The following is a 17,611-nucleotide window of genomic DNA, read 5'->3' on the forward strand; positions in this document are numbered from 1 at the left end:
TCCCAGCACTTGGGAGGCAGAGGCAGTGGATCTCTATGAGTTCGAGGCCAGCCTGGTAGAGAGAGAGAGAGAGAGACCCTGTCTCAACCCGCCACCCCCCCCCCCCCGCCCCATCACCACCAAAGGAGCTTTTGAATCAGCATCTCAAATGGAAAATTGTATCCGTTGCCATAGAAATAAAACAAAGATGTCCCTTGTGGCTGAGCCCTTTGCCCTTATGAAGCTTCAGTCTGGGTCCTGCCTCAGAGAAGGTTCCCTGGGAGGGCAAGCAAATGCTGAGGAAGGATGATGTGAAGTCAGTGCGGTGTGACACTTGCACCCATGTGGGCTGGTCTTGTGGTAAGGACGTTTGGCCAGATCAAGTGGCACCAGATCTGTAGGGTGACTCTCTGGGTTCTGGGATGGCGAAGGACCAGAGTGACCTGCTGGTGTCACTGTGGGGTGATCAGACAGAGCCTGAGCTTGGTACTGTCTCCCAGCCTAGAACCCACTTCTCACTGCTCATTATGGATCCTGCGGAGTCCCCTCGTGGTGAAGCTTCCACAGACATCCACATGGGAAGAGGGACTCTGGCTGTTGGAAGGCACCCACCCACGACTTCCTGTGTGGCTCCAGTGGAGGACCTGAGTATTTGAGGCTGTTTAGTCTGCATCCTGTTTTCTTATTCTCAGCATTGGGATTGTTGGGAGCACATGAGCCTTGCTGAGCTGTCCTGAATATGGTAGGATTGGCTTGGCTCCATCCCTCACCTTTGTCCAGCAGTCTTGGGACACCTTCCATCTAAGACAGAGCATCCCATGTTGTATCTAGATGTCTCTAGTGTCTTTGGACATGACCTTGGCTGAGAGCCAACAGTCCCTCCTACCCACAGCCCATTGCTGCTGTGGTGTGAAGAGAGCTCTCTGTGGAACGAGGGCACGGACTGGTAGCCTCAGGCTATGTGGGCCACAGATACCCTTAGCTTGGCCTGATAAGTGCCCCCAGTTGGCCACCGACCTCAGGACCCCTCTGTGCTCTGAGGCTGTTCCTGCACAGATTCTCATAGAGTGGGGGTGGGGCGAATGAAATAGTTTTCAAACCACCATTTATTTATTTATTTATTTATTTATTTATTTATTTATTTATACCAAAACCAAGGCACATAAAGAAGACTAAGAGGACACATTTCCCAGAAGAGAAAGAATATCAGGAGCCATTTCCTCCCTTCCTCCCACAGGGCTTGCTCCTCAGGCCTGGATGCAGGGAATCCAGGAGACTTGCCTCAGGAAGTCCCTACGGGGCCGTGGACAGCCCCATGGGCTTTCTGAGAATGTTGGGCATTCATGTGATGGGGGTACATGTGTGAGTGTACCCACACACGGTTCAGAGTCACTAATAGAAGACTTTGAATGTTCTAAACACAGAGTGATAACAACTGTCTGATAACTGTCTGAAACGTGATAACCTAGAATGTCATAGTGCACTCCCCAACGTAAGTCGGCTAAAGGGACAGATGCTCCACGTGACCCAAGGCATGCTGGGTTGGAATCAGGAGACCTGGGGATCTCCCAGTACTCAGGCTTATTGACAAGCACCCCCTGCCCCCAACCCCTAGCCTCAAGGTCTCTACTTCCTTCTCCAGACTCAATGACCTGGCAATAAGTGACTCCCCCCAGTCCCCCAGGGCAGCTGGGGCTACCCCTTTGAGCCCACCTCTTTTCCTGTTGAGTGAGCCTGCCCCTCCTATTATTATAATTCGTTTTTTTTTTTTTTTAGTGTTTTTCTATGGAGATGGGGATCTGTTTTATTCTGTGTTTTTCAGACAGGCTCTCTATGTATCCCCTGGCTATCCTCAAACTCACTCTGTAATTCTTAATTCTGGATCCCTAGTCATCTGAACAGCCAGGGCAATCCTTCTCAGGGGTGTGAGGGCCCTGGGCATGGGCTCTGAGGGCTCCCTGACAGTCACTAACTTCTGCTCACCATTAAGGTCGGTCTCCCTCCCCTCCCACCCAGGTGCTGTGCACACACAGACCCCTCTCACCTCTGAGGCAGGTGCATTTCCTATGTCAGCCCTATTTTATACAGCGGACTCCGGAGGCTCAGCGAGGGTGCTATGGTTTGGATTAGGTTTTGTCCCCTGAGGACTCACGTGCTGGGACTTCATCCCAAGGGAAACACCGCAAAAGACTGGAGAAGTGAAAGGTAGTGGGCCCTTGTGCACTGCCCTTCTCCCTGCTTTCTAGAAGGATTGTGTTGACTTTGGAGTGTGCAGCTTCCCCTAGAAGGGTGAGCCTAGCAGTCCCACCTCTCTCCCAAGACTGCACCTCATGCAGCACCTCCTGACTTGGCTCAGAGAATGGTGGTTCTAACCTTCCCCCCCCACCCCACCCAGCGGGTCTGCCCTCAGTCCACCAGGGCTCCTGGTGGCCCTGACAAGGACTCTTAATTACAGCCCACAGCAGGAAGCCAGGCAATTGATCCTGCTCTCTTGTGTTTTGGGGCTTCCCCTTTTTGCTGGCCACTCCCCTGTTGCCCTCTCAGGAGGACTCAACAGGGCTGTCCCCATGAGAACCCTAACCCTGTGATTCTTGTGACCTCTGCTCCATTGTAAAACTGCTTATGTGGTTATGGCATTCCATAGGCCAGTCTCATGGGATTGATGCCACCCCCCTGGAGCAGGCGGAGACATTATTCATTCAGTGGTCATTCGTTCATACACTGAATTAGCTGCAGGAAGTTTTAGATGCTGGGAACACAGGCTCAGAGCTGGTCTAGTCTCTCAAGTGTCCTGTGAGGATGCCACTTGGGCGTTACTAGCTATATCTGTATTTAGTCCATTTACCAAACACTGGTCCCCTGTGTTACCTGTTTGACTGTGACCGGGAGGCAGGCTCTACAGTTATCCAGACTTGATGGATGAAGTTGCAGTTTCTGAGATGAGCAGACTGGTACACTCCATGAAGCCCAGGCATATCCTGGCCAAGGAGATGCATTGGCTCCATGAGGCTGTGCTATGGGAAAGAGGTGGCCCTGGGGATGTGGAAAGGCTGTGTCCCCACAACCCCCTTGTTAACTGGTGGGACTCGGGACCCTGACACTGCATATCTCTCTGGCTCTATGAGTTGTCAAGTGTTATCTGTTTGTTATACCCACTGTCCCATCTCACTATCCATCTCTGGCTTCAACCCTGCCTGCCTCTCAGGGATTCACTGCTATGAAGCCTTCAGTAAGTTATATGGTAGGGAATGCAAGCTCTGAGGAGGAGCCTCCTACACCATTGATGTGGCTCTTGTCCTGTGTGCCCTGTCTAAAGTATTCCAAGTCCTCGTCCTGAGTCCTTGGTGGCCATGATTGGAAATAGCCCTGGTTTATTCCCTTCTGGGCTCAGTGCTGTTTCTAGTTAGTCTTATGAAATGGTGGCCAGCCAGCCAGCCAGCTAGCCAGACTGAGTTGTCCCTCTCGAAATTGATTCTTTGACCTTCACTAGAGAACCTGAGCTTAGCTCTGACTTTAACGTTTCCTGCACTGTGGCCAGGAATGCAGCCCAGGGGACTCTGAGCCTGAAGCCCGGATGCCTAGTATCTAGGGTGGACTGACTAGGAGTGAAGCATGCCTGCCACAGAGTCACCTCAGTCCCATCTGAGAGATGCCTTGGGGCCTGGGCAAGCACCTTTGGGTATGGACATGGAGTGGAGGGTGGCTGGGGCCAGAACAGCAAACTGAACCGTCCACCCCTGCATGCATTCAAGGACCCAGGTTATTGCCTCTGATTCAAGCCTCATTCCAAGGCTGCCGGGTCCGGGGAAAGCTCATTCCTAACCCAGGCTTGCTGCAAGGTGGTGGGCGGAACTGGCATGGAAAAACAAGGCTGGACCGAGGAGGCCTCGTGGGTGTGGACGCCCCACTCAATGGCCACATTGTTTGGCTGATACTCAGAGGTGGGGAGGTCCAGGGACTCCACCTACAGGGACAGGCAGCTGACAGACTAGGCTGGATTTAGGTTGACTCTTGCTTTTTTTTTTTAAGTCTGCCTTCATGACTTCCTCTTTCAGGCTTTGGTTGACTAACCAGAAGCTTCCGTCTTCTGCACTGTGTTAGAGCCTGAAGGCCCCCAGCTCTTGACCTGGGGACTAGCTGCAGACACTATCCCTGCTTCCTCAAAGAGAAATGAATCCAGAGCGGAAAGGTGGCTGGCCGCAGGGTGGTTCAGCCGCCGCTCGTCACCACCAGCTTAAGTTTATTCCTTCTTCTTCACGTCTGTGCTGAGTAGCTTTGGGGCAGCCCTGTCAAGCCTCTATATTCTCATCTGTATAATAGGCTACCTGTGGCTCAAGGAATATTTATAGAATGCTTATTAGCACAGTGAATCTGCCCTAGTTTCTGTACATCTCAAAGTCATTTAACAAACACTTGTTGGTCATGTGCGGCTAGAGTCCTCTGTGCTTGTGGGTTCACCATCATCGGTACTGAACACACAGAGGCATCTTTCCTTGGCAGTGTTGCCTAGGTGATACAAGAGAGCAAGCATCCACTTAGCATTCCCATTGAGTTAGCCGCTGTCACCCTTCTAGAATCTTCCAGATGTGCGGGAGGATGTGTGGGTTCTGTGTGGACACGACACCATTCAGTCAGGGACTCTGGCATTGGTAGATTTCTATCTGTTGGGTCCTGGCCAGATTCCCAGACTGATGGACAATTGTACGAGGCCAGACTCTGACCACCAACGTTTCCCAAACACAAACTTGCTTGTTCTGTGAAAGAGTGACTACAGTCACACGGAGACCTAAAATGTTGATACCACAAAAGGTCATACAGATTTTGAGAACCTCATTTTCCAGATGGAGAAACAGGCCCAGGTAGGGGAAGGGTTAGGGTGGGACAGTGGCCCTTTATGGGGCTGTGTCCGTGTTGCTGTGTGTGCTCAGGAGTTTCTCACGTATAGGTCACCTGAGCTCTTGTTCCTGGTCAGTATATGGTAGTGGCCTCAGGAAAGGCCAGGGGTGGAGAATCGAGGCCCAGAGTCCTGAAGGTCAGCAGGGCGGTGGCTCACCTCTGGACTGTGTGTGACTCAATTGTCTCTGGGGGATGGTTACGGCTCTGGCATTGCCTGATGGGGCTGTTTGGGGGCTGTAAAAGTTAATGTCTAAGCCCTGGTGTGGCCAGGCCATGCTTATCTGGTCTGGGACATCCTGGTCCCTTTATCTCTGGGTGAGCAGCCTGCTCAGTCCATTCATGGAATGGAAGAGCCCAAGGGTTAGAGCCAGGAGGCGGAGGGGCTCATTCTCACTGACGCAGGGCCTGTGACTCAAGAAGCTTCCTGTGGCTTCCTCTGTGAGGTGGGATGGGGATGGGGGCTCTCTACACTCTCACAGGACCTACATTACCCCAATCCTGGTTCTGGCTCTGCCACTTTGTATTGCATGATCTGACTCTGAGACACAGGTCCTTGTATCTAAATGTGAATAAAATATCACCTAGTCCTGATCACACCAGGTGGCATTTATCAGCACATACCTACCATGTATCAGCCATGTGTTCTGGGTCCATGCTACAGTGAGCATCACCCCTAACTGAGATGTCAGCATCTTTCAGAGTATCTCCCGAAGAGCAAGTGTGACAATCCATGCAGAGCCTTTGCTCAGGGAATGGCATCAGAGAAGCACTCAGGCTGTGTTAGGTGTCATGGAAGGGGACACTGAAGCTGGCCTGGCTAGCCAGCCTGGAAGCTGGGCTGGAGTGACACATCATGTGGAAGACCTGCACACTTGGAACTTGCTGCTGCCACTTAGCTGGCCAGTTCTCCCGGGTCATCATTGAGTTGGGAAACAGGAGTAAGGTGGAGACATTAGAACATTCATTTCTGGGTCCCTCAGGCCTACGCAGTTACTGGCTCGGTTCTTCACATGCACAGTTGGCTCGTGGGCAGCAGAGAGGATGCTGTCTGGGAAAGCAGGGTGTCTTTTAGAGTGACCTGGGTGCTACTGTGTTGTGCCAATGACAAGGTTATCCCAGAATGTCCATGGCAGAGGCAGGGATGGCCCCCCACTGCTCAATTTCTGTTCTGTCATTGTGCCTGAAACAGTGCCTGACACAGGGCCCAAGTCCCACAATTCTACATTCCATTCACAAATGGCCAGAGCAGTGGAGCCCAGAGGCCCCAGCGCCTGGCCTCAAGACAGCTGCTTAGCCTAATCAAGGGCATTGTGGTCCACAGTGAGCCTCAGGTTCCTTGGCTTCAGCCCAAGAAGGAAGCCAGTGACTTTAGGCTGCTGTCACATCCTCCATTAGGTACCCTCAAGCAAGGTCTCCAAGGAAACAGGGAATCTCCTAGATACTGAGGAAGGACACCAGCTGTGCTAGGGACAAGCCTCCAGCAAGAAGGGTTAGGGACAGCAAGGCAAGGGTGGGTCCCCCACCTGCATTCCTGTGTGGGGAGGCCCGCCCGCCTTTGTTTGCTTTTGTTTCATTTCACTTTCTTGCCGTATGTGTAGATGTACGTTTATGTTTTATGAAGGCCAGAGGTCAACTTCAGGTATCTTCCTCGAGCCTACCCCTGACTCACGCAGGGTCTTTCTGCGTTTTTGAGGTCTTTCCTCAACAGGGAGTTCACTGGTTCTTCTAGTCTGACTAGACAGCAAGCCGCAGGGATTCTTCTGCTCCATCTCCCCAGTGGTGGGATTACAGGCGTCCGTCACTATACTCAGTTTTCTTATATGGGTGCTGTGATCCGAAGCTCAGTTCCCACCTATTGCTTGCACACCAAACACTTTACCGACTGAGCCATCTCTCCAGCCCATCTAAGTTGTTTGTTTGTTTGGTTGGTTGGTTTGTTTTGTTTATAAACATTTGTCTGTTTACCGAAGGAAGAGGCATCACATGAGACCCGCCCTCGTAACAACATCTTACGTGTAGAATACATTACTGTTGGTTAGTGTTACACAGTGGACAGCAGGCTGCAGAGCTGACTGGGTTTGAGGAAGTGGAGAGTTGAGCCCACTGATTAGCAGCGCCTTCTCCAAGGCCACCCTGGGATCTGTTTGTCAGGGTCCCCAGCAGTACTGGGTACCGGCAGTACCTGGTCCCTGTCATAAATGAGTCTGCAGTATCATCTTTCTGCTTCTGGCTTCTCTCCCTCAGTGTAACATCCTAAGGGCACATGATTGTCCTCTGTCACACTGCAGACATTTTCTCTTTGGAAGCCAGCAGTTCTGGGCGACTCCATGTGTGTCGCCCATCTGTCACGGGCACATAGCTTGCTTCCATACCACCTTGCCTCTTATGAATTGTGCTTCAGTGAGCATGGAAGTGCCAACAGCTTTTGCAACCCTGGTTCTAATCCTTTTGGATAAATGCCCAGATGTTAGACAGCTGGATCTTGTGTTCGATGTCGGATGTCATGAGAAACCCCAGGATGGCCTTGAACTCACAATCTAACTGCCTCTGCCTCCTGAATTCTGATTACCACACAACTCCATCCTGTGCTCTGTAGTAGCTTCACCATTTTGTGTCCCTGCTGGCAGTGGGCCAAGGCTCCCTTTGTGTCCCCTGAACAGTACCTGGTGGCATTGTGTTTGGTGACCCCAGTCTGACATGGCTCTCCTAGTGTTTAGGACTTGTTTGTCTGTCTCTGGTGGCATGTCAGTTCCGTCCTAGCTGCTCTTGGTTGGGATGTTGAAGTTTCTTTTGCTGCTGAGTTTTAGGATCTCGCCGTGTAATCTGGGAATGGGCCTGTCAGGAAGTGGCGGTGATTGGCAGGCGTGTCCCTGGGCTGCCGGCCACTCTGTGTCCTCTGTTCCACAGAAGCATTTGCGTTGGACGGGCCTGCTCACTTCTGGTCACGGGGCCTATGTATAGTCTGATGCCATGTCTGTGAAGTCACTGCCAAGACCAGCGGCATGAAGCTGCTCCCGATGGCTTCTTCTGGGCCTTATACAGTTTGCACTAAGTCCAGCCTTTCGGCTTCTTTCTCTTCCTGTGTCTAGCTCTATAAACCGCATTTGCTGAGCAGGCTATACACCCCAACTCTGACATCCTTGCCGTATGAAGGTTGATTCCTAGGCTTGCTATTTAGCACATCTTTCTTTGTTCTGTGTCGTTACTAGACTGCACTTGTCCTGATTTGCGTAGCTTTGAGGGGTGTTTTAAAAGCGTATGACTTCTGGATCCTCAGCCTTTTAGCGGAGGTCAAGTTCAGAAAGTGTGAGGTCCTTTCTGGGGCTGTTTGGGTTGCTGGGGGCTCCTTGACAATCCCTGTGAAGTGGAGGCTGAGTTTTTCGTTTCTATAGAAGATATTGTTGGGACTTGGTGGAGATTTGCGAGCCTGTGTTGTCAGTGTGTGTCAACGTGTCTGTGGACCGCACTGGGCGGTGTTACGTTTTATCAAGGTTAGGTCACCGTCAGTGAACATGGATGCCTTTCCATTTCTCTGTCATCTTTCCTTTCTTTCAGCGATATTCTGAGGTTTTCACATGATTTTAGACCCTGTGACTTTGAGTTTTCAGCTGTGAGTTTTGCTGTGCTAACCCCGGGTTCCCCTCCTTCATGTTTTTACCTTTGACCTCCAACACAGGGTTGTGTGAAGCCCTCCATCACAGGGTCAAGTGTGGCTCTCCATCACAGGGTCATGTGTGGCTCCCATCACAGGGTCATGTGTGACCCTCCATCACAGGGTCAAGTGTAGCCCTCTTTAACACAGGGTCATGTGTGGCCTTCTAACACAGGATCATGTGTAGCCCTCCATCACAGGGTCAAGTGTGGCCCCCCAACATAGGATCGTTCTGAATTGACATCAGTGATGCAGATATGTTCTGTACCATGCATGTCAAATGTCTCTCACAGAGCTGTCTGGTCTTAGTAGAGGCTTTGGTGCACCATTGAATCAACTCTGTTATTTCTCCCTGCAGTTTATTAAGACGATATAGACCATTAATAATTGTTGTTAAACCATCCTTGCATTCCTAGAGTAATTCCTGCTCAACTGCGGTCTAATCACTCTGCTAGATCTTGTTAAGTTTCATCTGGGGTGGTATATTTGTATAACCTACTGTCTCTAGATAACTCACAAGCCCCAACATGGCAAATTCTGCGTTGTTATTACGTATTAGTTAGGAAACCATGATAAGAAAAATGACCATGGGGCTGGAGAGATGGCTCAGAGGTTAAGCGCACTGGCTGTTCTTCTAGGGATCCTGAGTTCAATTCCTAACAGCCACAGGGTGGCTCATAACCATCCATAATAAGATCTGGTGCTCTCTTCTGGTGTGTGAGCATGTAGGCAGAACACTGCATACATAGTAAATAAATATATCTTTAAAAAAAAAAAGCATAGGATGTAGTGGGACACACCTTTAATCCCAGCACTCAGGAAGCCGAGGCAGTGGATCTCTGTGAGTTACAGGCTAGCCTGGTCTACAAAGCCAGTCCAGGACATCCAGGGCTACACAGAGAATCCTGTCTTGAAAAACAGACAGACAGACAGACAGACAGTCAGTCAGACAGGTAGACAAACAAAAAGAAGGAAAGGAAGGAAGGAAGGAAGGAAGGAAGGAAGGAAGGAAGGAAGGAAGGGAAGAAAAAATTAGCATTACAGACATGTTTTTTTTTCTCATATTTTCAACCCAAAGGTTGGCTGATTCCATGAATACCAGCCAATAGACTTAGAGAGCAAACTTTATTTGTTGCTGTTGATTTTTATTTTCTAATTAAACCTCACATAGCTGTGTGAAAGCCCAGAGGAATTAACAATCCAAGCCTCAACAGCCCAGTGCTGACCAACTGAAGGGTAATCCCTAAATTCCTAAAGGCAAAAACCAAGTCAGTCATGAGACTGGATCTAGAGCTAAGGGGCCTGGGCTCACGCTGAGCTTCCCAGCAGCCAAGGCGAAGTACAGAGAAAGGGGAAACTCAGGACTCCACAGCACCTTCACTGGAAGGAAACCAGACTCTCAGAGCACACTGCCTCCCAGGGCTGACCTCAGAAGGCTGAGTGTGTAGAACCTTGTATGTGGGTGTTGTGCACGGGGTGTTGAAGACACGGGACCCACCTAGGCCTAGCCACTTCTCAGACTGGCTTGCGATAATCGTGAGGGTGTGCCAGTAGCTTGTGGTTCTGGGAAAGCCTATGTTTATGGGCAGCCATAGTCCCCAGGGACACTCACTGATTTCATCTGCTCAAGGTGCCACAGAAGTGTGGCAGCAGTGTGGCTTTCCTGCTGGGCCTTCCAGCCAAGGATTGCTGTAGTGTTCCTGCTGATGTTGGAGGCAGAGCTCAGTGCCATTTTACAGATGAGGAAATGGACTGGGAGAGGTTCCCAATATCACACTCTCCTAATTGGAATATCAGAGGGGACTGCTATCTTTTTTTTTTTTTTTTTTGATGGTACCTGACAGAGAAGAGGGGTGTCTGGCCCTGCTATTGTGTCCAGGAGGGCAGACCCTTCAATCCTTGTGATAAATCTGGAAGTTGACAGTTGCCTGTTACAGGGACTGACTAGCAGCTTAAAGCTTCTGTAGTGTTGGGAGTCAGACTGACTGCTGGCAGACATTGCCTTGGAAGAAGAAAGAGGATGGCTTCCTGGTTTTGTTTCCTGTTGCTGTGGAGATGGCCTGAGGAAAGCAACTTACAGGAGAAAGGGTTTATTTTACCTCCCAGCTCCAGGTTACACGGCACCGGCACAGGCACAAGCAATGTTGGAGGGAAGTTAAGGGCAGGAAGCTGAAGCAGCTGGCCATACCTACAGTCAGGAGCAGAGGCAGGGTGCATGCATGCTTGTGCTCAGCTGGTCATACCTACAGTCAGGAGCAGAGGCAGGGTGCATGCATGCTTGTGCTCAGCTGGTCACACCTACAGTTGGGAGCAGAGGCAGGGTGCATGTGTGCTTGTGCTCAGCTTGCCTTCTCTGTTCTCCTCCACTGCACGGACCAGACCAACAGGATGGTGCCGCCCGCGGTGAGCTAGGTCTTCCCACCTCAGTTAAAGCAATCAAGACAGTCCTCCAACAGGCCACCTGATCTCCATAGTCCCTCGTATGATTCCAATGTGATTGTGTCAATGATAACTAAAACCAACCAGCACGGATAGCTTTCATGGAGTCTCAAAAACAAACAGCTGGGCTAGGTGACACTCGCCTTTAATCCCATCACCCAGGACACAGAGGCAGACAGATCTTTGTGAGTGCAAGGCCAGCCTGGGCTACTTAGTGAGTTCCAAGTCAGCCTGAGGTACATAGTGAGACCCTGTCTGAAAGCAGATAGAATAAATAAAAGAGATCCCAAGCTATTTAGATGAATCAGGTTAGCAGCGTATATTGGCTGAGCCCCAGCCTGGAGGATCAACTTGGAGTTCCTGAGAGGGGTAGGGTATGTCATTCACCTGACCTACTCACTTACTGTCCCTTCGCGGTGACTAGGACTTGTGTCTTTCCCACTGCTGTGCTCTATGGCTGATTTTCCCAGTGGCTGACAGGGCCGCCTGGGTCTCTTGTGGAGCTGGGAAGGTTTGCAGGCAGGGTGCTGTGAAGTGCTGAGAAGTCTGCCTGCAGCTCTCTGATGCCTCGGAGGACAGCAAGTGGTGGGTGGATGGGTGGCTGATGCTGGTTTTCCTTCCCTGCTATCCGGGCTCTACAGATGAAGACTTCATTGAGGGGTTATTGTCAGATTAGAGAGAAGTCTCAGGGAAGCTGGGGTCAGTTTGCTGTTGATGAACAGGCAGGGTGACCTAGCTATCTCAGAGCCATGTCCTCCCTTCCTGTGGGCAGTAGTGTGCAAGCAGACAAGTGCCCTTTCTCCGTAGCAACTTTCTTATGGTATGTGGTGGGGCTGGCGGGTCAGGACTGTCTGCTGCTCCTGAAACCTGGTACAGCCCCATTGGGCATCTAGGCCTGCTTACCTTTGATGCAGCCCAGCCCTATTTACCTTCTGTGGCTCACCTCTCAATAAAACCCAGTGGTTAACTACAGTTGTGGGCAAGAACTGCAGCAGTCCCTTTTAGAGCTGAGCTGAGTCCAGATGGTTGAAGGCACCCCAAGGAGATGTGGGCCAGGGTGTGGGACCAGCTGTGGCTGCCTTTAAAGCCTTCTCATTTTATCTTCATCCTTATATCATCTAGAAGCCTCTAGAACGTTGGCTCACAATCTGTGGATCATGATGGCCCTTTTGGGGGTTGAACAACCTTTTCACAAGGGTCACCTAAGAATGTTGGAAAACACAGATATTTACATTAAAATTTATAACAGCAAAGTCACAGTTATGAAGTAGCAATAATTTTGTGGTTGGGGGTCCCCAAAACACGAGTTGCAGCATTAGAACAGTTGAGAACCACTGCCCTAGAAGGTAAGGCTGGGGACCCACCCTAGTCCTGCGGTGCCTTCTCCCTTTGTGTTGGAGAACTGGTGTCATGGCTGAATGTGTTTCGAGAGACCTGGCTTCTTTGTCGGCCCATTGTGCTGGCTCTGCCCCTCATGGGTTACATCAAGGGACTGGAGCTGGAAGCTGGAAGGTAGCTCTAGAGTACTCATGATGTTGGTGTTTCCACTCAGGGCAGATGGCAAAGATATGCTTAGAGTGCTCCAGGAGGAGCAGGATGAGAACAGGCCAGGAAAAACCATCTGTGCATTGTTTTTTGGTTCCCTGTACTAGCTACTGCTGGTTTTCCTTAGACCTATCACCTGTTAGGTGTGTGGTTAAGTCTGTGTTGGCTGGATGGATGGATGGATGGATGGATGGATAAATGGATGGCTAGCTGGACAAATGTACTGGGGGGGTCAAAAAGCCTGCTCCCCAGTCTAGAATCTGCCACTAGTCTATATGGCCTTGGTAGGACACACTACTTTCTGGGCCTCTACTGTACATTTGTGCTTAAACCCCCCTCAGTCCCTCCTACATGCTGGGTTTGGTAAGGAGGTTGTCTGAGGCTCTGGGGCTTAGAGCATAGGATGGAGGGTTGACTCTAGGCAGGCTGGAGGGACATGTGGGACATTGGGCCTGGCTGTAGAAGCTTTGGCTGAGGCTTCGGGTTTTGTGGCAACTTGGTTTTTTCTTTTCTGCAATGATAAAGTGCCTGTGGCATCTTCCCTGGGTACCAGGCTCTGAATTTGAGAATGGTAGGGAGGAAATGGGCAGATGGACACACCCCCAGCAGGAGGGGTGGATGGAGCAGGCAGGCATGGCCCCGGCTCATTGTTCTGGTTTGTGTTTCCTACAGATCATGATTGAGTTCTGCCCTGGGGGAGCTGTGGATGCCATCATGCTGGGTAAGTCTCTCTAGCTGCCGGAGATGCAGGGCTTGCTGGGGATGCAGGACTTACCCTGAGCTCTGCATCATACTTCTTGCCAGCTCTGACTAGTCCCTCTCTGGTGGTTCGAATATGCTTGACCCATGGGAAGTGTCACTATTAGGATGTGTGGCCTTATTAGATTACGTGCGGCTTCGTTGGAGGAAGTGTGTCACTGTGTAGGTGGACTTTGAGGGCTCCAAGTGCTCAAGCTCCGTCTAGTGCAGAAGAGACCCTTCTCCTGGCTGCCTTTAGATCAAGAACTCTCAGCTCCTCCAGCACCATGTCTGCCTGCACTCTGCCATGCTTCCTCCATGATGATAATAGACTGAACCTCTGAACCTGGGAGCCAGCCCCAATTAAATGTTTGCCTTTATAAGAGTTGCCTTGGTCATGGTGTCTGTTCATAGCAGTGGAAACCCTAGTTAAGACACCCTCCCTGCCTCTTTAGGGGGTATGGGAAGACTGGCACTTCCTGTTCAAGATACCATGTGTCTTTATATCAGCTGCTCCTCCTTTTGAGCCCTGTTGACCATGTATGTAAGATGCCCTCCACATGACACTGAGTGGAACACCAAAGTGTCTTAGCCTGTTATTGCTGCTGTCACAGAACACCTGCATAAGCTGGATGAGTTGTTATAAAGAACAGATACTAGATTTGGCTCATGGCTCTGAGGCTGGGAAGTCCAAAAGCAAGACACAGGTACCTGGCAATTATCCCACGCTGAAGGCAGAATGAAGCACTTGAGAGAGAAACAGACAGAAGACATCATCAGGAGCCCACTTCTGTGAGAACAAACAAGCCCCCACAACAGCATTAGCCTGTTTGCTAGAAACAATGATCTCACAGCAGCTCTACACTGGGGCTTTCGGGGACTCATTCATTACAGCATCCACCCATTCTGTAAATTCTCAGGGGAGGGTTATCAGGTCCTGATGTCCTTGGCAAAGAGTGGGTGATAATCATTGCTAAGAAACTAATTATATCTTCATCTTTTGCTACTGGTCCAACAAAATACCTGAGGCTGGGTACTATTAAAGAGGAAAGGCTTATAAAGCTTTATTTTGGAAGCTGAGACTTCACTGTGGGGTGGCTTCTAAGGACCTTACGATGGCTGGTGTTACAATAGGAGAGAGCATGCAAAGAGATGAGACAATAAAAGAGTAAGTCAGAGAGCTTAAGAGGGTGGCCTTGTTCGTTCTATCTGTCTGTCTATCTATCTGTCTGTCTGTCTGTCTGTCTTCTATCTATCATCTATCTGTATACCATCATTTATCTATCATCTGCCTCTCTGTCTGTCCATCCATCTGTCTGTCTGTCTGTTGAGACAGGGTCTCACTATGTAACTGGCCTGGAACTCACTATGTAGACCAGGTTGGCTTCGAACTCATAGAAATCCTCCTGCCTCTGCCTTAGGAGTGCTGGGATTATAAAGGGTGTACCTCCATGGCCAGTCTCTTACTCTTTTTATAACTTCTGTCCCCTGCAAGAACTATCTGAGACCAGGCTTGTTCTTCTGAGGGAGGGGCTCTTTATCTAATTACCTGGACTTTGTCCCCACCTCTGAAAGGCTCCATCCCCTGCACACTCCCACACTAGAGACCAGAACATGAGTTACTGGGAGACAACATCAAGCCTTACCCAAAGTCAGAGTGCTTTGTGATCAGTGCCTGTGCAAAATGTATCTCATTAATCTTTGGTTATAGATCTGGAAAGCGTATCTCTGTTTATTTATGTGCATGTGTGCGAACATGTATGTGCAGTGGTGTGTGTGCGCATATGTGCATATATGCTGGCCTCTTAACTCATTGTGGAGCTGAGGAAGACCTTGAATTTCTGATGCTCCTGCTTCCACCTTCCAAGCTGGCATGGCATTTGTGCACTGCATGCTATCTCCAGCCCCTAGAGGGGCGCTTTTAAGTGCAAACCGCAATTGCATGCCTGGCTGCCCAGATGCAGTTCAGATTGGATTTCATATTGAATTTCCAGTTGCATGCAGCCGCCACAGAAAAGACATACAGTCCTGTTCCATCAGGTCCTGATTAGACAGTCACTCTATTCTGTGTCTTCTGCATAACCTCTCCCTCTGTAAGAATGTTTTTCTGTCCCCCCACCTGCTCAGGTCTATTAATCTTGACCTCAGAGGAGGACTGTATCTCTAGACAAACACTGTGTGGGTGGGGAGTGTTCCCAGCCAGCATCGAGAAGGCTCTTGGTGACCTGATAGCGCTCTGGTCCCCTCAAACCCCACTATGCTTCCTGATGCCACTGCCAAGCCTTTGTTTCTGCTGGCTGTGTGACCTGGGCTGCCTGTGCTAAGGTCGAGCACTCTGTGCTCCTGGGCTCATTCATTCAGACAGGACAGGCCTGGCCTGTCGGTGCACACCCCTGCCCTCTCCCCACCCTGTCCTCGCCTGGTTATAAGCATCACTTTGCATCTGACACCAAGCTGTGACCCTAACCCATGGGAAGCACTCATTGTGTTGTAGCTTTAGTGTATCCCCCAAACGCTCCCGTGCTGCAAACTTAACCTTCAGATTCACTCACAGAGCTTGCAGGTGGGTCTCTGGGAGAAAACTCACATTAGATGAGGTCGTGAGGCAGCTCCCATGATGACACCAGTGACCCTCTAGTACACTTGCTATCTCACCATGTGGAGGACCTTGTCAGTGATGCCATGCTGTTGGGACTTCTAGCCTATAAAACCATGAACCACACTGAACCACAACAAAATGTACCAAGGCACCCGAACCCTGCCACACGTGCCCTGTATCTTAGTGGGCTATTTGTGAACCTGAACTCTGAAGCCCTGAATCTCTAATGTGACCTTCAGCAAGTAGCCCTCTAAGCCGTGGTGGCTGCATCTGTGTGCCAGGGAGAACAGCTCTGTCGAGCCCAGAGTTGTATTGTCAGATCAGGATTGGTCTGTATGCCAACAGGCTCCCGAAGATGCTTCCCATTGCTGGCCTAGAGAAGGTCTGGTGCAGATCTGGCAAGAGCCAGGTGCTGGCCCCTCGAGGGCTAGTCAGTGACAAGGGCGCTCCTCTTTTCCAGAGCTGGATCGAGGCCTCACTGAGCCCCAGATTCAGGTCGTATGCCGCCAGATGTTGGAGGCTCTCAACTTCCTGCACGGCAAGAGGATCATCCACCGAGACCTGAAAGCTGGCAACGTGCTTATGACCCTTGAGGGGGACATCAGGCTGGGTAAGAAGGGCTCGAGGGACAAGCAGTGTCTGAGTGCAGGTGTTCTGGTGGATGGTGCTACCTGGCCGGTGCAGCTGAAGGGGGTGGGACCTGCATCTGGAAGTGAGCGTGGGGTCCTCACACACACAGCCACCCCTACAACCTCCAAGGTACCAACTGTTCTCACTGCATCAGGGGACATTTGGCAGCATGGAGACAACTGGGGGTGAAGGTGTTGCTTGAATCTTGTGAGTAGAGGTTGGGGCCAGCACCCTGTGGAATACACAACGGCCATGGTGCCAGAGCCTGGTCCAAGCTTCTAGTTTAACAGACTCCAGTAGAAGAGCCTCTGTATCTAAGCACCTTTACCCACTCAGCCATCTTGCTGTTTCCCCCCTAAATATTTTCAAAACACAATTGATCAAATCCACAGATACACCCATGAGAGTGATAGAAGGTAAACTGAGTACCAAAACTGATTTCTTTTTTAAGACTTATTTATTTATTTATTAGATATAAGTATACTGTAGCTGTCTTCAGACACACCAGAAGAGGGCATTAGATCCCATTACAGATGGTTGTGAGCCACCATGTGATTGCTGGGAATTGAACTCAGGACCTCTAGAGGAGCAGTCAATGCTTTTAACCACTGAGCCATCTCTCCAGCCCCAAAACTGATTTGTTATTCTCCCTTTTCTTTGTATTCTTTGTAAGATTCTAGCTAACTACCACGTGTGTACTCTCCGTCCCCGCCGTTTCTCAGTGGTGTGGCTCTGTGAGCCTCTCGTCTCTCTTTCTGCACCATTAAGTAACATTCCTGTGAGTCTGCCATTTGACAGACAACCCATGCGTATCACACAATCCACAAGCACAGGAGGGATCAAGGCAGAGAGCCTGGAAGTGCCTCCAACTTCCTTACCTGGGCACGTCCATCACATTGGTCAAGGGCCTCTCAGAGCTTGTGTGTGCATCCTAGTGTCTGCTGGACTCAGGGTGCGGGAGGTTGGAGAGAGCCCATACTGCACGGGGTGGCACCCTGGTTCCTACTCACTTGATAGCACTCAGAGCCACTGCCCAGTAATGTCTGATACCAGTTCACTGCAGCACCCTCCATTCCTAACCTTACCCCTCCCTCCAGCATAGACGTGTCAGCCTTTTTATTTCCTCTAGTGGG

General features: G+C 50.4%; 1 protein-coding gene across 3 annotated transcripts in view; it reads left to right on the plus strand.

Annotated features, from left to right (window-relative positions):
- Stk10 (serine/threonine kinase 10) overlaps window positions 1–17,611 on the plus strand; it is a 91,330-nt gene that overhangs the window by 28,050 nt on the left and 45,669 nt on the right. For all 3 annotated transcript variants that reach the window (NM_009288.2, NM_001359177.1, NM_001359178.1), the window contains exons 3-4: window positions 13,184–13,232; window positions 16,309–16,458. In NM_009288.2, the coding sequence (NP_033314.2) occupies window positions 13,184–13,232; window positions 16,309–16,458 (199 nt within the window). The remainder of the gene's footprint in view (window positions 1–13,183; window positions 13,233–16,308; window positions 16,459–17,611) is intronic.

Source organism: Mus musculus, chromosome 11 (assembly GCF_000001635.26).
Source record: "Mus musculus strain C57BL/6J chromosome 11, GRCm38.p6 C57BL/6J".
In the NCBI taxonomy this organism is placed as follows: Eukaryota; Metazoa; Chordata; class Mammalia; order Rodentia; family Muridae; genus Mus; species Mus musculus.